General features: G+C 35.0%; 1 protein-coding gene across 1 annotated transcript in view; it reads right to left on the reverse strand.

Moving 5' to 3' along the window:
* Positions 1-20,373, reverse strand: part of LOC107719680 (dymeclin-like) — a 72,405-nt gene that overhangs the window by 12,733 nt on the left and 39,299 nt on the right. The window contains exons 14-15 of the mRNA XM_016527160.1: positions 13,674-13,779; positions 1,297-1,479 (exon numbers count right to left, since the gene is read on the reverse strand). Coding sequence (XP_016382646.1) covers positions 1,297-1,479; positions 13,674-13,779 — 289 coding nt within the window. The remainder of the gene's footprint in view (positions 1-1,296; positions 1,480-13,673; positions 13,780-20,373) is intronic.

Raw genomic sequence — 20,373 nt, forward strand, 5'->3', positions numbered from 1 at the left:
CACACACACACACACACACACACACATATACACACAGTCAATGCCACAACATCAGTGCAATGACAGGAATGCAGTAAATACTGAAATAATGATGTTTGCACAGTGTGTGGGATACGACATCCCACAATGCAGTGGTACAGTGATGGTAACAGATGGTAGTACAATGGTAGGTTTTTTTAACCGTTTGTTGTTGTTAAAAGATACATTGTTTTTAACAAATTCAAAAGCAGTATTGCAGGTACACTTCGCAGATGACACAATCCCACAATGCAGAGTGTCAATTATGTTTTATTCATAGCTAAAAGGTATGAATACAAAACAGTTCCATCTCCTTAAACATCAACTATTTCACTCAATATTTGTGTACCACGTGTTTTGTGCTCATTAAAACAAGGATTTTAGTGTTTATATATAATATTTAGTAGAATAAAACACCATTTTATTTATACATTTATTTTATATATAGTTTTTTTTTAAATAATTCATAAATACATTTTTATAGATAATTTTTATTAATGTTTATACATGAATTTAATTTTATATTTTAAACTATCAATTACATATATTTTGAATACATTTTTAGATTTAAGAATTTAGATTTATTTTTAATTGCTTAAAATACTGATTGCATATATACATTTCTTATAAATAATTTTTAATAGATAAAGCATAATTTTATTTATAATTGTTATGTTCATATAATAAAAATTATAAATAAATAAATTACATAAATATATAATGTAAAAATAACTCACTATATTAATCTATTTCTACTGTGTGAAGTGTTTTCTTTTTTAAATTAAATATTGCAAAACACGTTGGTTTAGAAATATTTATTTTGCTGATTATTTATTTATAAAATTATTATTTAAAATTTTTACCATAGTAACAAAATGTATTTTCATATATAATTTTAAACAATTACATTATGCATTTTATATATAAAATTTGTTTTTAATACTTTTTAATAGATTAAAACAAATATAGATTTTAAATATAATATTTTATATATTATTTTAATGTACAAATACATTACATAATATATTTAATACTTTTATAAATGTCACGTCAATGTTACACTTAACTAGCATCAACTGTGAGCTTGTATGCTTTGCATATTTATACTTCATTATTTGTGTGGCTCATGTGAATTAACATTAACAGAGTTGCTGCCTATGGAGAATATTTCAAATCAGTAACTTGTAAGGTTCAGTTTCAGTTAGGATGCTGTAGGCAGCTGTATATGTAGACACTAGAGTGCTTGGAAGAGAGCAGGAACACAGAGTCACGTCTCACCGTGTCGAGGTTCTGCATGATATCCTGGAAGGACGGATGCGATCTGAACTGCTCGAAGAGCTCCCGCTTGTAGAGCAGCGCGTACAGCAGGTTTGGGTTGTGATGGAGCGAGTTACTCAAACAGGAGTTTATAATCTCCAGCATCATTCTGATCACCTCCTCGATGACGTTCAGATCCTGAGCCTGAGGGAGAAACACAGAGTCATGATGCTGAAAATTCAGCTTTGATCACAGCAATAAATTACATGTTACTATATATTCACATAGAAAACAGCTATTTTAAACTGTAATACTATTTCACAATATTACTGTATTTTTGATCAAATAAATGCAGCCTTGGTGAGCAGAAGAGACTTCTTTCAAAAACATTAATAAATGTTGCTGAACATAAACCATAAATACACCTTTGATGGCCAAACATGCTGTTTATTAAGGCCGAGTACAGTGTGTGTGTTAAATGGGTTATCGTTTCCCTGTGCTCTGCTGCAGTCTGGGCCGTAATACTTTTTCTAGGTCTCACACAAACACACACACACACACGTCTGGTCAGCTATCCTTGTGGGGACTCTCCATAGGCGTAATGGTTTTTCTACTGTACAGACCGTATATTCTATTGCCCTACACCAACCCTACCCCTAAACCTACCCCTCACAGGAAACTTTCTGCATTTTTAGATTTTCAAAAAACTTAATTCTGTATGATTTATAAGCTTTTGTACCTGTGGGGACCACAATTTAGGTCCCCACCGTGACACGAGTCCCCATGAGTCTGTGTGTAGTCAGGTTTAAGTCCCCACCAGGATATATAAACCAGTACACACACACACACAGGGGCAAGACAACTGCATCATCTCTGTGTTTCTGCCTCTTCATCTCTCTGTAGCCACAACATATACATTTCAAGCATCATATTTAAGCATGTTTGATGCCAGGGCTGTATGGATGCATAGTGTGTGTGTGTGTGTGTGCGTGATGTTATCAGCCTTTACAGACAGTCTGGAGTCACTGTGTGACCACTAGTCTTTACATCAGCAGTTTGTTCAATGCAAACCAGAAAAATCACAGACACACAGATATTCGCCTTAACCTGGGGTTAAAACAGGGCTAATTGTGATTGTAAAGCATTATATCTTATAAAAATAAAAATATATTATCAACTATAAAAATTATATATAAAATACAAAACGAAATGAAAAAATTTAAAAGGAAAAAAAGAAAAAAGGAAAGAATAAAAAGAAAACATAAGAAAAGCAAAGAGAAAGAACGTATATACAAATAAATAAATAAAAATTAAAAATTAACAAATAAATAAATTAATAATAAAGTAAAAACAAATTAAAATAAAAAACAACAAGAAAAAAAAGGGAAAAAGAAAAAGAGATCCAGAAAAAGAGAAAGAAATAAAAAAATAGAAAAGAAAAGAAGAGAAAGAAAAGAGATACTAAGTAATTTATAGTCACTGCTTCAAAGAGTGTAATTCTAAGACGCACAACATAATATGTCATTATACTGTTTAAACATTTTAACATAAACTGGTATTATGTATTATAGCTCTGGCAGCTGTTATTTATAAAGAAGAAAAAATCTTTACAACTTATTTTATATACATTAAGTGTTAGCAAAAGATTCTTCTCTTCAGTGACGCAATGCATTTGACAACTAAATGATTGAAAAGCATGTTTTTTTATTCTTTTGAGACAAAGACTTCCATGTACTGCAGCATGTCACGTCTCTGAAGAGCCTTCAGTCTCTGACCTTTGACCTTCTCATTTCCCTTTCTCCCACTGTCCTCCTCTACAGACTCTCTGCCTGCAGCCATCGGCTTCCTCTTCATGTTATTCACCCGTTCCTTATTCTCAACACTGATGTCAGTTTCTGAGCTACAAATCTCTCTGGACAAAAGCAAGTCAATGGAACAGAATGTGCAAACTGGTTTCCATAGCAACACACACAAACACACACACATCAAACGCTCTTTGAGTGGACGCTAACTGAAGTGATTTTAGGAAATGACAGATCAGGAAAGCTTGAAAAAGAGCCTGGGAATGTACAAAAACACAGAACTTTATGGATTTAGCTTCAATGACTGACAAACAAGCCCGTGGAAAGGCAATGGGGTTCTTATAAGGCTCGGCAGTCGAACCAACTCTGAACCAGCACCCGGTTCATGCTGGTGCAAAAGAGATCTGACAAACATCCAGATCAGATTTTACATTGTGCTTCCAGTGGAAGCAAGAAAAGACGCCACAGGTTAAAGACTTCCGCTCCAGAGTCAGAGACATACAGTACATGAGTAAAACACTTCAGACTGAATGAGTCTCACAGCAGCACCAGCGACGGGCAAACGCCAGCAGAACGACGGCTTTACTGGAAAGACACCAGGATTTGGCAAGATGGTGGCCTTGTAAACCTGCTCCATGATTCACTGCGGTTAGTGCTCTGTCTGAGACTCACGCAGATTAATTCCTCTGGAAACACACACACACCCACACACACAAGTAAACTGCCTTCAGTGTCCCCATATGCTACCATCTGTTAATACCTGAACACTGGAGACAGAAAAAACGCCATTCTTGATCTCAGGTCACGATTAAAGGCAAAATCTGACCCCAACGCATGATGCAAGACAATGAAAACATACTCTTATATCAGCTCTCCATGGAAACCTTGACCCCAGTGTTGCTGCATTAAAGCAGAAGTGTGTTATTTTGGTGCCTCTAGTGGCAGCAAGAAGAACTGCAAAAATAATGACTGTTTTCAAACAGGTTCCCTGAAAAACCTGCATCAAGTACAGAGCACTTGCAATACTTCTAGCCTTAAAATTAGGGATGAGTTGAAGTTCAAACAAAAGTAAATATAAATGTCAAGAATGACAGACATTTCAAGAGATCTCAGGCCATTTTGAGATCTGAAAAAGAAAGAAAGAAAGAAAGAGAGTAAAGCAGAGAAGAAAAGAAAAAATGAAAGAAAAGAATAAAAAGAAAAAAGAAAATATTATAAAAGGAAAAGAAAAAAATGGAAGAAAGGAAAAAGAATGAAATATATATGATTAAAATTACACAAAATAGAAGAAAAAAAAATATTAAAATAGAAAAAGGAAAAGAGAAAGAAAAGGAAAAAGAAAAGCAAAAGAAATGAAAAAGAAAAGAAACAAAAGAAAACAGATAAAAGGTAAAGAAAAAGAAAAGAAAAGAAAAATAAACAAATAAAATAGATGAAAATAAAATAGAAAAGTAAATTAAAATACATAAATGTCAAGAAAGAAAAAGACGGAAAGAAAGAAAGAATTAAAACGAAAAAAATAAAAGAAAAAAGGGGAAAAAACAAGAAAGAAAAATAAATGAAAGAAAAATTAAAAGAAAAGATCTACAAAAAAACTAAAGAAAAAATAAAAGAGGGAGAGAAAAGAAATAAAACAGAAAAAAAATAAGACAACAATGCTGTGGCATTAAAGCTGAAATGTGTAACTCTGGCGCCTACAGTGGCAGCAAACAGAACTGCAAAAATAATGACTGTTTCCAAACAGGTTTCCTGAAAAACCTGTATCAAGCACAGAGGGCTTACAATACTTCTGGCCTTAAAACTAGGGATGAGTTGCACCAAACAAAATACATAGATTAAAATACAAAAATGGAAAGAACAAAAGACAATTCACATTATAATCTCATTCGGATTTATTTCAATGGTCTGAATGTTGAGTTTGCTGTTGTTGCGTTGATGAAATCAGCCCAGACGAAAGCCCCCGCTCTGGGTCGCGTTCCTCACACCTTCCCCTACCAACAGACGGAGAAAATTCCTGCCCCGGTTCCCATGACGACCCCCTACACGTCGGAAAAGATCTGCAGACGCAGCAGTCGGGAATATTAACGGGGTGGGAGACCGTCGCCACCGTTATTAACCGAACTTAAGTAGATACTTATGAAACAAACACGCAGGACGAAATCAGACCAGACCTGGAAATACTCGTCTAGACCTTCGGTTCTCAACAAACAGGTCGCAGGTCCGTTCAAATGGGTTCAAACGGGTAAATGACGTCGCTACGTGATGTTCAGAGTAAAATGTGGGCCGTGAAGCAAAGCCAGTGAAGAAGCACTGGGAAACCAGATCAAACTACAACCTAGAAAGAAGCTGGAGGTGTCTAGACAGAAACAGGGAGTGATAATTAGACGAGAAGAACGTAGGAGTGAATTAGGGATGAGAGGATCTGCTCTACAGTACAGACTAATGAGATTACACACACACACACACACACACACACACACACAGAAAGAGAGGGGAATTCAGGTCAGATGTTAATGTGTGAACAACCTGACTGTGTGGAAAGGCAGACAGATTTTTAACAAATCCTACACATAAAACACACACACCCACACACAAACACACACACACACACACCTTCTTCAGACTCAAAGAGCTGCAGTAACTAATTTAAGGCTCTTCTAATTATCTAGTCTAATCATCTACACACAGACATGCTGTGCGTCATCAGCAAGGTTACATATATCAGCGTTGGCTAATATCAGTCTGATTTTTTATCTATCTGTACAGACTATACTACAGAACTATACTGTTCAAAAGTTTGGGGTCAACTGCTTTTTTGTAAAGAAATTAATATTTATATTCAGCAAGGGAGCAGTAAATTGATCAAAAGTGACAATAAGGACATTTAAATGTTTCAAAAGAATTCTATTTCAAATAAATGCTGTTCTTTTGAACTTTCTATTCATTAAATAATACTCAATCACAGTTTCCACAAAATATTGGGCAGCACAACTGTTACCAGCGTTAATGATAATCATAAAAGTTTCTTGAGCTGCAAATCAGCATATTAGAATGATTTCTGTAGAATCATGTGACACTGAAGACTGGAGTAATGATGCTGAAAATTCAGCTGCGCATCACAGAAATAAATTACATTTGACTATATATTCACATAGAAAACATTTATTTTAAATTGTAATAATATTTCACAATTTTATCTGCATTTTTGATCAATTCAATGCAGCCTCGGTGAGCAGAAGAGACACTAAAAATCTTACTGAACCCAAACTTTTGAATGGTAATGAATACAAAAATTGTGCTAAACAGTTATCCAGTTACTTCTGCTGTATTATATCACAATTTGATGCCTTTGTTTATTTGAATCAGTCCAATCAAGCCAATATAGAGTCGGAGAAACTGGGATATTATTGTTAACTAAAACCATAAAAAAAATTATTAGTTGAAATAAAATAAAGGTTAAATAAAATAAAATAAAAATTCTTATTTTATTTCAGCTGATTGCCAAGGCAACATTTCTCATTTCCACTCCATTCAACTGAAATAAAAATTTATAAAAGCTATATAGGCATATTAAAAAGAAACAAAAACTTATAAAATGACAAAAACACACAACATTACTAAAACATTTATTTAAATCAAAATGAAATGATGCTAAAGCAGCACTGCAGGGAAAGATGGTTTTGAAATTGAAATCAAGTGTGCGTGCATTGAGAAACAGACAGAAAGGAACAGGAAGTGCACATGCATCCAGTTCCAGACAGTCATTAGTCATCCAGTAAGAGAGATGTCTGTGTGCATACGTGCATGAGCGTGTGTGGTCTAATGATCAGCTAATGACTGTGATGTCAATACTGTCTATGCCAGAAAGAGGCAAACTCACATCTCCATGGTTACAGGCCCTTACACTCTCAAACAGAGGTCAGGGGGCAAAGGTCAGGGCAAGAAAATCAGCCGAGAGAAACATGAACGGTCGGCATGGCAACACTCAGGTAAATCACAGAACAAATGGAGATTCATCTTCAAGGTGAATCAGAAACAAAGCGAATCTTTTGGTGCTTCGCTGAGATTTGAACACGGCTCTTCTGATTTACACTACCCGGGTTGACGCATTATGATCAGCTGGATTACATATTGCATTTTGGAGGACGAGAACCGTTCTGCGTTCAAGAAAACCGCCTCAGCGTCGCCCGTCTTTAAACACTCCAGCTGCTGCCGTGGCTATCAAAAGAGCCTTTAAACGAGAGATGAGACGGGCATCACACAATCGTGAGGAGACAGATGGAGAGGAAAAGAAGGGCAGAGGAAGCGATGAGCAGAAAGACTGTGTGTCTTTAGGGAGATGGTAAATGGGTCGTTTTCTGACCTGTATTAAGTCACGGAGACATCCCATAATCACGGCACAGAGAGCAGCGCCAGCAGACTGACTCTCTTTGTACAGATCACTATTATTAGAAGTAAAAGCAAAACTAAAACTATAAAAAAAAAATTTATTTAAATTAATGTAATTTTAAACAAACAACAACAAAATGACTAAAACTTTAAAATTAATATGAAAACATAAAATAAAAACTAATTCAAGATATAAAAATATATATATATAACATAAAAATACAAACTAATTCATATTAATATGAATACATATTAAAGATTATTAATAAAATAACATTAATGAAAACAATAATAGTATCTCAATGACACTAAAATAACAATGATACAGAATGATACAAGTGAAAGCTACAGAGAGACAGAGAAAGTGTCTAAAACTGAAACTAAAATCATTAAAAAAATTGTTCCTTGAAATAAAATAAACATGAACTGTAAATAAAATTATTATTTTTATTTTAAATAAAACTTTATTTCAGCTAACTGCCAGGGCAACGTTTCCCATTTTCACTTAGGTTAACTTGAAAAAATAAAATAAAATAAAAATTCTAAATATTATTTACTAATTCAAAATATTAATAAAAACTGTAATAGTATCTTAATGATACTATAATAACACTGGTACAGAAGTGTGAAACATCCCAGCACTGATGGAAACCGCAGGGCATCAATGAGACCCAGAGGAACGTGACGAGACACCACATACAGTGGGTACGGAAAGTATTCAGACCCCCTTAAATTTTTCACTCTTTGTTATATTGCAGCCATTTGCTAAAATCATTTAAGTTAATTCTAATTAACACTGAGAGCCATTAAACGCACACACATTTACACATTTATGTGCAAACACATCTAACACACATCATTAAACATGTGGTGCACAGAAATTATGTCACATGGGTTTATGTGTTCATTACAATCACAGCTTATAACTCATTTAGATTTACCACATGCGGCAGATATTAATAAATATCTGAATATATGTTTAATATCCAGTGATTATGGCCCAGAAGTCTTGACAGAAATTTCTCAGGCTTGTAGAAGATTTCAGGAATTTATTTATTTATTTTTCAAAGTAAGAACACCAAAAAATTTAGTTTTTCAAGCACAAAACGGCTTCAAGTTACCAATAGTGAATTAATCTAGAGCTGATGTGTGCATATCGACTGCTTTATGTTTCTGAGCACAGCTCATCCAGAGCTGGCGATATCCGTTTCATCAGATGTTATAAAAGCTCTGTATGTACAGACACACATCTGCATCGGTTCCCATAGAATGAAGGAAATCCCATGGCGATAACAGTGACAGCAGACGAAAACAGTGTGTGCGCGAATGTTGTTTGTCTTATAAGATATGACAGAGGAAAGGCTTACAAAATCAAATGTAGTCTAAACTGGTGCTTGATAACTGCAGTTTAGGACATCCTTCCCATAAAAGTCTGAGAAACAGAGTCCCCCAGAGCCGGAGCCCAATCATGCCAAGACTGAAGAAAAGGCGGTTCTGGGAAAACTGGCAATGCAAGGGCTTCTTAAAGCTGCTGCTGGGATAATGTCCTCACAAAGTCCGCTTTACACAACAACAACTCAAAGGGCCAAAAAAAACACACAGCACAAAACAAAATTGCTTCCATAAGTGCATAATGACACTTGAAAACACCCAATGGCATGTGCATTTAATGGACCAATGCTCTAATTGTCTGATTCTAATAGTCACACTGCACAGCTATTTAATCACTTTATTTTGTCTGTCCATCTAAAATAAAATTAAAAAAAAAAAATAATAATTGGATTTATTTATAAAATATAGATTACTAATCATTTAAATAACTACTACTCTTACTCAAATACACACACACACACACACACACACACACACACACACACACTTGATTATATATATAATTTAAATACTATAAATAACATATTTTTATATTTTTAAATATAAAAAGTAATTTATTAGTATGAACTCTATTTGTTTAAATAACTTCTAAAGCTTCATTACAGGTCTTCATGGCATTATTATTGTTGTTGCTGTTATTATTATTATTATTATTTACTTATCATGATTACTATATTTGTCATTATTTATTATTATTTATAATTTAAATAACTACTAATTTTACTCATTAACTTATGGATGATTCAGAGCTTGTGATGCCATATTAACAATAAACAAATGAATAGTTTAATTGATTAGTATGAATTTTACTCTTTTAAATAACTTGTAAAGCTTCAATAGAGATCTAGAAGCATTATTATTATTATATTAATGAAAAACAAAAAATAATAATAATAATAACAAGAAAAAACATTTTTAAAAACATTTTTTCATACTTATGTATTTGATATTTTATTACATCGAATTATATTTTAAGAACTTCTGAATGATTCAAGGTAGCATAAAGATGCTGAATCAAATGACTCTGTGTGTTATATGCTCTCAAAAACCAGGAATAAGACTTGTAAATGAGGACCGCAATGCACTGCTTGTTTTTAGTGGGTAGGTTATGCAGCGTCAGCATTGAGTGGAAGTGCGGTGGAAACTGCTGGAAGAGGGAGTGAAGATATTCAGACAGACTGAGAGACAGATGGACAGACGAAGAGGAGTAGATGTGAATGGAAGGAGAGACACAAAGCAGGGGTGCAGGGCTTAATCAGGACAGCAGACAGCAGTCTGACCCACCCAGACACACAGCAGACATCTGCAAGGCTCCGGCCTCAGGCTGTTTGTGGAGCAAACACACACACACACACACACACTCCCCATCATCTCACACACGTCATTTACATCCCTATTGTCCCACACACCCCACCCCCTCTCTAGGGAGCATCAGAGCAGGTTGGCTGCTGCCCTCTAGGGTCAAACCCACTGACCTAAATGACCTGCACAAACAGCCCCTCCACCTTTCCTCCAAGCCCTGCCCTTCCTTTATGTCTACTATGTGTCTTTATGTCTAGAAGGACTGTCTGCTGTCTGGAGACACGCACACATTTGGGCATGTCTTTATGCAGATGTAGCACTAACAAAACTCTAAGATCGTGTCAAATTTGCTGTTTACACCTGGAATTAACATCCGATGATCCAATCACAAGCCGAGGTCAAGCTAGCATGTATCGGCAGGGCTTGATGCTTACCTGTCTCCCAATTTGAAACATTTAATAAAGGAATATATACAGAAATATTTTCATTTTTATATATCTTTTTCAAATTAAACATTCAATCCTACTCATTTAAAATAATTCTACTTATTAACTACTACTTTTACTCAATAACTTCTGAATGCTTGTGGTGGCACAATTATTAGTAGGGATGCACGATACTGAGCTCCTGTACACGTACTCGTACTCGTTAAAATGCCCCGATACCAAACGCCGATACCACACAGCATGTGATAAGTGCCATATTCAGACAAAGAAACACCGACAACAGAACAACAGACTGCAGAATGGAGTTATTAGAGATTAAGGATATCTACGAAGTATATGTATACAATGAATATAATGTTAAGCATTTAGTATTAACGCCTGTATAGCTGATGTGCGCGAGCTGATTAACAAAGCGGCTGAGTGGATTGAGTGCGCGGCAGCACAGATGCGCGAGCTTGTCGAGTGAATATACCTTTCTCACAGACATCACTGGAAAGTTTGTAGTTCGGTCGGATATGTCAAAAACAAGTAAGTAAAACAATGCACAAGTTACTTAACGGTAGGGAGAGAGAGAGAGAGCGCGAGTTGTGTGATCTTTGATGTTCACTCACTTAGCACACGCATCATTTGGATTAAAACTAAATCGTAAAAATAAGACCATTTATAGAGGCATTCACTATAAACATCATTTATTTTCAACCGTAGGCATTCACGACTTTCTGGCAAAAGTGAATCTGGCAGCCTTTGTGAAATGCGCTAGGCTGTACTACTTCTCCCTCTCATTCTGCGCCAGTACAAATACGTGTGCGCGTTGTGCGTGTTTTGCTTGCTTCATGAGTGTTTCTGCATTATATGAGTGGCTTTGGAATATAAATCGCAGCACGTTTCAGATGAAAAAACGCGACTTCTATTTCTGAAAATATCACAGTTAGGAGATTTATAACGAGTGGTTCCCTGCATTATTACAGCAAAGCGCGTGATTACAGTACTAAGCCGCTGCAATGGAGCAGCTCTAATGCTATTAAATGAAAGATGATGTACCATAGAGCAAAAAAATGAACAGTGAAAGTAACAAAAACTTGTAAAATACATTTTAATATAATTTTATATTATAATAATATAATTTATTTTAATATAATATAATACATAATTAAGTGTGAAAATAACCGAAGGATATACAGTGAAACCAAAAATGATTCAGAGACCAGATATAATTTTTGATATTTTTTTACTAGTGGGTGCAGGACACTATAGTTCATTTATGTAAGTGAGGATAGCAAAATAAAGTAAACTGTGACAAATCATACCCAAAAATTCTTCATACAGTGGACTACCAATAAAACTGATACAAATTTGGGTCCAAAAATTATTCAGACCGAGTCTGGGAAAAAAACTGAAGTTCAGGTTTTCATGAACCTGGGTGACAGCATGCCCAGGAGACTACAGGCTGTCATTAAGGCTAAGGGTTGCCCGACAAAGTATTGATTGTTGTGTAAATACTGTCATACTAACAGCTGTCTGAATAATTTTTGGTTGATTGTAATCCATTACATACCTTTCTATCAAAGTTATCTGACATTATCAAGCTGAATTTGTTCTGACACAGTTTAACTCTTTGAGTTCTTGTCATATTTTATTACCATTTTCTAAACCATAGCGAATAAACTGTGATAATGTGAGAAATGTGGTGTCTGAATAAATTTTGGTTTGACTGTCTCTAGTTGATAAATGAAGTTAACCAACTAACATTATGCATACTCTTTTGGTTTCTGAACCCAATATTTAAAAAATTTACAAAGGCAATAAAAATATCGGTATCGGCAAGTATCAAAAATAAAAGTATCGATATCGGGCAAGTACTGGAAAAAGTGGTATCGGTGCATCCCTAATTATTAGAAGCTTTAGGTGTTCAGCAGTACATAGTAAAGCACTATACAAATTCTTCATTCATTCATTCATTCATTAAAAATGTACATTTACATTTAGTCATTTAGCAAATGCTTTTATCCAAAGCAACTTACAAATGAGGACAATAGAAGCAACCAAACCAACAAAAGAGCAATAATATGCAAGTGCTGTGACAAGTCTTGGTTAGCCTAACGCAGTACACGTAGCAATTTTTTTTAATACATTTTTAAGAATAAAAAAAAGAGGGAAATAAAAAAATTGAAGGAAAACAGCATATATAGAGCTATTTTTTTTTATTTTTTTTTATTGTTTTAATAATAATAATTCAAAAGAAAAAAAGGTAGGTAGAATAGAAATAGAATAGAGTTAATAATTAATAAAAATAATAATACCAATAATTGAATTAATATTATTACTCATTACTAATATTATTTAAAAATATACATAATCATATTTTACATTTACACATTTTTACATTCACAAGCCAATGCATTTTATTTATTTGAAGACAAATAAAAAGTACACTAGGTTTTTAAATACTTCTGCTTCAAATTGTATTTTTTAATAATTATGGAATTATTTATAGTTTAAACACTAAATAAATGACAAAATATAGTTTATTATGTAACTGATATATCAATAATAACCAGAAAATAATATGATCTGCATAATGCGGGACTTTTAAACAAGGCAAAATGCTCCTCTTATTTTGAAAAATCTTTAATTTATTCAAACAGATGAGAGAGAAACTATGCACTCTTACAACCATCTAAAACAGATTTCAATATTAACACTGTAAAGTAAACTTGATCATAATTGATCAACAGTAAATCATAAGCAATTTCTTTTGGCATAAATGCGCAGTATACATTGATCGCCAACTGTTTGTGAAACCATGAGCCTGTAGGATGTGCAATGGTGGTTCATTTTCATATTTCTTTTCAATAAATCATAGAAATTTGACATTTAATAATCATATTAAGTTGTATCGCAATACCTGCTTTTTTCCAGCTCCAAATTTAAGACGTAATTACAGAAATTTAAATTAAGACTTTTGTTATACTATTTAGGACTTTGAAAAACTGAACTGAAGACTTTTTGTGAATCAGTGAATTGACTCACACTGATTCACAGTGAATTGATTGAAGGATTAACTCACATAGTCGGGCAGAACGGCCGTGTCGTCTGCTCCCAGAGGCCCACGCAAGGACTGGGTCGCCTGCTCCAGAACTTTATTGTGCTTCTTTGACAGCAGAGCAAACAAACTGAGAGAGAAAGACAGAGAGAGAGAGAGTTAGAACCACAAAGCCTTTCTTGAAATCATTTCTTGAGTGTATTCGTCTCGTCTGTCACAGCATCAGCAAGAAATCACAACAGCATGTCACAGTGATGAACCACGCTGACGCAGCACTGCTGACTTTATTGTGCCTCGCAGATTTTCAGACGTATAAGATCGTAATCCGCACATCTGGCTACGAGATCAAGAGTCACAGCAGAGAAACTGCATTCAAAGGCACCGCGGGCGATGCTGCACTGGCTAAGACTGTTCAGAAATATGTTAAGATATCTTGTTTTGGCAAAAATTCAAAGGCAGAATGACATGCATCCTTCCTGAAGGCAATCCCACAATGCATTGTGCTGAGATTAGAGAAAAATGACAGACAAAACAAGAGAAGTTTTAAAAATTAAATACTATTAAAAAAATTGTTTAATTAAAAACTATACACATATATATATATATATATATACAGGTGCATCGTTTATCTTCAGTTTTAGTTTTTATATATTTCCAGTTAGTAATTTTAGTGCTTCAACAAACTTATTACAGCCAGTTGCCAAGGCTTTTGTTTTTTTATATTTTATTTCAGCTTTTGAATAGTTTTAGTTAATGATAATAACCCTGACTGAAACTAATATTGGAGTCGAGTCGCTGCTTGTCACTGATTAGGATCCATGACGGCTATAAGAGTCACACAAGGCCGTTCACAAGCTTTTGTATGTGTGCTCTGGTTTCAGAGCTCTTTTAATAAAGCTTAGGTCTGTACAGTATGTAATTTGGGTCAGAGTTTTCTCTCAGGTCTGGGCATGAGGGCTGGATCAGAAAAACCTCCAGACTTGAGTTTCTCTAGGAAGTTTTTCAAATTCAACTTCACAGAAAAATGGGTCACATTTTAGACAAAAGACTAGGACAGCATGAATTACAGAAGCATTTCTGCAAATAAAAGCACAATAAAATGACTAAAAATTAAAATGAAATGAAAAACGGAACATTTAAAAACAAAAGCTAATTTAAAATAATAATAAATACTATATTAAATTGTAAATAAATACCATAGTAGTAGTAGTAGTAATTCATTTTTATTGCCATGTCAGCATGTAAGGCTATCTTCATGGCAAAAACTGAGTTAAAATAATACAAGAGTTAAATAAACACAAAATAAAAACCAAGCAAACAAAAATACAGCAGTTAAAATAATACAAGATTTTTTTTTAAATTAACATATGATAAAAATTCTAAAATCTTTTCTGGTAAAATCCTACTAAACAAGCCCCTGAGTGAGCGTACTTCATTAAAAAAATGTTTTCTACTTGCATTAAAACCAGGACCAGGACAGTTCCCGTATTTACCTATATTTAAGGAAATACAACCACCACTTTCCCACTGAGTGTGTCGCAGTGCATTCTGGGATTGTCAGATGCTGTCTAGGTAGGCAGCTTACTAGGTCGTCATATTAAAAGTCACAAATCATACTCACATGCATACATATACCCACATTAACACCTTTCTGACCTGGATTCCACCTAGTAAGTGTGTGTGATAATAGCCAGGCTGAGATGAAGCAAACAAAAATACAGCAGTTAAAATAATACAAGATTTTTTTTTTTATTAACATATGATAAAAATTCTAAAATCTTTTCTGGTAAAATCCTACTAAACAAGCCCGAGTGAGCGTACTTCATTAAAAAAATGTTTTCTACTTGCATTAAAACCAGGACCAGGACAGTTCCCGTATTTACCTATATTTAAGGAAATACAACCACCACTTTCCCACTGAGTGTGTCGCAGTGCATTCTGGGATTGTCAGATGCTGTCTAGGTAGGCAGCTTACTAGGTCGTCATATTAAAAGTCACAAATCATACTCACATGCATACATATACCCACATTAACACCTTTCTGACCTGGATTCCACCTAGTAAGTGTGTGTGATAATAGCCAGGCTGAGATGAGCCAATCAGAGGCCTTGTATGTTAAAGGCAGAGTTAAACATGAATCATGGGTAATGAGTTCCCTCACTATGGTGACCTTCAAATCCTTCTCGTCTGACTGAGCGCACGTGTGTGTGTGTGTGAGAGAGAGAGAGAGTGAAAGACAATGGAAGTGCTGCACATGTGGGGTGATGGAAAGCAGCAGGCATGATGGGAAGGATTAATGTGTCTCATACTGATGACCTCATCAATCACTAAGGGACGGCACATGCTTTGAGCTCTAACCGTATGAAGCTGTCATGTAACACATACACACACACACACACACACTTATTTCTCTACCATCCACTCTCATAATCCTTGAGTGTATTTGGAATCGCATACTACCATACTACTTTTACTAGAAATCCAGTATTAAAACTATGGAAATGTTCAAAATGTATAAATGGTAAAGTAATTCCAAACCCATTATATTATTGGACTGTCAAATACATTAAGGTATATTGTAAGGATACTGCCTACTGCATACTGTGTACTTACAAGTAGCACAAAAAACAGTATGTAAAATAGCATGCAACAATAAACACTTCAAATAGTAGATGTTCAATTTAATAGATTAGAATAGAATAGAATAGATTTTTAGATGTTGTGAAGAATGTATACTTATATAAATATATAAAATACATAAATATAAATCAAATACAAGTAAAAATACAAAATTACATTTCATTTTATATATATAAAACATAGTATGTGAAACATTAAATATCAATTATAAACATATAAGTAAAAAAAACACTTACAGTAGGGTGTGTGTGTGTGTATATATATATATATATATATACACACACACACACATATATTGCTAGGTTGTTGCCAGGGGGTTGCCAAGTTTTCTTCACCCTTTTTATGCTGAAAATTGTGCATCTGATCACTTAGTAAAGGACAACAACACACATCCACAAAAACACACAGGATTTGAAGAATCATTCCTGCGCAAACACTAAAGTTTAAAGTATACTCAACAGTAACAGCGCTGCTTGACTTAGCAAACACCACGCAAACAGGAAAACAAATCGGAACATAAATATTTTCATTCCGCTCTGCTCTTATTATCAACCGTTTCCTCTGAAGCAAACAAGCAGCCCACAAGCACAAACCAGAGAGTCCACGTCAAACGTCCCGCGGCGATTATTTTGTAAAGCTGCTGAGGACTCGTTGGGTCTGAGATTCTAGATTGATCTGTATTTATTTTGGGGCCGAGATCCGTGCGGCGGCAGCAGGAAGGGCAGACAGCGGCGCTCAGAGTGTGTTTGTACGAAATGCCATGTCACTGTGACCTACTGAGAGAGTCAGAGCACATTAAATGGCCGCTGGCACACATACAGAACTATCTGTCCGTCTGGTCTGGGTTTTGATCTGTCTGATACACACACACTGTCTGGTACGTTCTGTCTAGCTTAATCTGTGTGTCTGTAAAGTTTAAAGTATACTCAACAGTAACAGCGCTGCTTGACTTAGCAAACACCACGCAAACAGGAAAACAAATCGGAACATAAATATTTTCATTCCGCTCTGCTCTTATTATCAACCGTTTCCTCTGAAGCAAACAAGCAGCCCACAAGCACAAACCAGAGAGTCCACGTCAAACGTCCCGCGGCGATTATTTTGTAAAGCTGCTGAGGACTCGTTGGGTCTGAGATTCTAGATTGATCTGTATTTATTTTGGGGCCGAGATCCGTGCGGCGGCAGCAGGAAGGGCAGACAGCGGCGCTCAGAGTGTGTTTGTACGAAATGCCATGTCACTGTGACCTACTGAGAGAGTCAGAGCACATTAAATGGCCGCTGGCACACATACAGAACTATCTGTCCGTCTGGTCTGGGTTTTGATCTGTCTGATACACACACACTGTCGGGTACGTTCTGTCTAGCTTAATCTGTGTGTCTGTTACGCTCTGTCTGTTCACGGCCAGTTGAAGTGCTTCATTTGGTGTCTGTCGATTTTCCCGTCTCTTTTCTGTCTGTCTATCTGGAGCAGGTGGCGTTCTCGCTGTGCTAATGGGACGCGGCTGCACTTTGTCGACTCTTAAAGCCACTCGGAGCTAAAAATACCCCGTCTGTCTCTTCGAACGGGGTCCTTCAGTGCACCTGGGCTTTTAACACACACACACACACACACACACACACACAATGCTGCTGCTAATATATGCAAGTGAGTGTGGTTTGAGATCATCATGCTGTTGACAGATTAGCAGGTCTATCAGATCAGCTGTGTGTGTGACTGACCGTGTTTTGGACAGAATTTTTGTAGTTCTGTTGTTTTGCACACAGAACACCTGTGGAAAAAGCCAAAGACACACACAGACCGAACAGACTTCAGATTTACTCCTCAACATGACCCAATCTCATGATCGAACATGTCAAGGACATATCATACTGCAAAATCAAAGGGGAATTTTTTTTTAATATACATATATATTGTATTACTTATATGCTGCTTAAGTCTTTTAAGTATTAAGTATTTTAGAGATGTGACAATTAAGCAAATTCAGCCCACTTAATTCTCATTACTGTAATGCAAAAAAAAAAAAAATCCCCCCAAAACATCTTAATGCAAAAATAAATAATAATAATAATAATATAAAATAAAATAAAAAGTATTATTTTATCATAATTATTTAAATATTACATTAATAATAATAATAATTCAATAATAATTGATATTATCAATAATTATTAGAATATTGTCCAAAAACGTGAAAATGGAAAATGTGTTTAATTGTAATAAATAAAGACAAAGATTCTTAAAGGGGTGGTTGATTGCGATTTCACTTTTTTAACGTTAGTTAGTGTGTAATGTTGCTGTTTGAGCATAAACAATATCTGCAAAGTTACAAAGCTGAAAGTTCAATGCAAACGGAGATATCGTCTTTTAAAATTCTGCTGGTTTAATGCCTACAAAAACGGCTGGTAGCACATGTTAGGCCGCACCCCATAAACACAATCAAGCCTAGAAAAAAACCAGTGAACCACCCCTTTAATGCTACTAAACTTAATATTTTGATTTTATGGTGAAATATGACCTTGACATGTTTTCTCAACAAAGTGAGAATTTGAAAGAGAAGAAAGAAAACAGAGGAAGGCCAGGGAAAACACTAGCCTGAAGGTTCTCGTTAAAGTAGCAGACCCATCAAACACGTTAAAAGTGCTTCATCTGACAGGTTTAAGATCAAAACAATCAATGCCGTCTTCAAAATAACAATCAGAATCCATCTTCATCCCAATTAACGCCACTGATCTCAACCGCTCCACTGAGATCCACTCAAACGTCACGTCATAAATCCACAGCTTTCCTGAACATGCTAACAGGACTCATGAGGTTAGCGTGAGTTTCTGCTTCAGTCGATAACAGCTCTTTATCAGATAACACTTCCTCAAACCTGAGGTTACTGACTGTTGAGACTGAAGGACCAGATCACAGTGAACCTCTGGACCTAAAATACCAGCTACATACAATTTACATGCAGTTCCTGAATACTTATTATGTGCATATTTAAATAGACTATGCAGCATGTATTTAATGTTTATGCAATACATTTTCTACTCTTGTATATACACTGAATTGAAAATCACATTTATTAATATTTTATTAGTGCAAGGCAAAAAAAGGCTTTTCAGCACTACTTGTTTACAAATGTAAATGCTTACTGAAACAATTAAGCGAGACATCACACTCATTACTTTACACAGAGATTACAACTACTAAAGTCTGTGTCCCAGTTAGAACAAATGGTGCCAACTAAATAATGTAATTATAAATTAACTTGCAGTTAATTTATTCTACTTTCTAACTCTTCTCACAAAGTCCATATTAAATTTCTACACAGAAAAAAACTCCAAAATAATATTCAAATAAAATGGATTGGATAAAATGGAAAGTATCAATAGAGCTTGAAAATATTGTGTATTTAAAATATAATTAAATTGTAATTAACAAGGCTATCTAAAACTAAAACCATAAAAACATTTTTGTTACTTGAAATAACAAATATTACCAGAAATATTAAAAAATAAATAATAAACAATTAATTAATAAAAACTACAGGCATTAAAAAAACTAATTAATGTCAAAAACACAATAAAAATACTAGTGCTGTGTTCGATACATCTATACGACGATGTATCATCACAGAGATTTGACGATACGAGTATCGATACAGCTGTCCCTGTATTGATATCGCGGCACGTGTGCTGCAGTGGACCACGCTTAATTTAAATACAAGAGCAGCATTTAAAACAGAGTAGAAAAGGGCAAGGTTTCTAAAAAATTATGAATAGAGCATAATATATAGGCTACAACAAGGTTTAATCTGGCCGCAGACAGAGGAACACAACCGGGGTTGCCTGATATACAGAGACGTAATCCCCGAAACAGAGCTTCCCACTTGCGCAATACGGAAATATCTGCTAAGTGCGTTACTTGTTTTTGTCAACCTGGCAACCATGTGCACGCGCGCTCTCTCCACTGAAGATAAACACGCTTGCTTTCTGAAAACACCGGTTAGCTTGCAGTTTAGCGATCTCCACCATTTTATTCTCAGAAAAGTGTAATTTATCAAGTGTTCATTTATGAGAGAGAGAGAGAGAGAGA

This window comes from Sinocyclocheilus rhinocerous, unplaced genomic scaffold, assembly GCF_001515625.1.
Source record: "Sinocyclocheilus rhinocerous isolate Xijiao unplaced genomic scaffold, SAMN03320098_v1.1 scaffold4467, whole genome shotgun sequence".
In the NCBI taxonomy this organism is placed as follows: Eukaryota; Metazoa; Chordata; class Actinopteri; order Cypriniformes; family Cyprinidae; genus Sinocyclocheilus; species Sinocyclocheilus rhinocerous.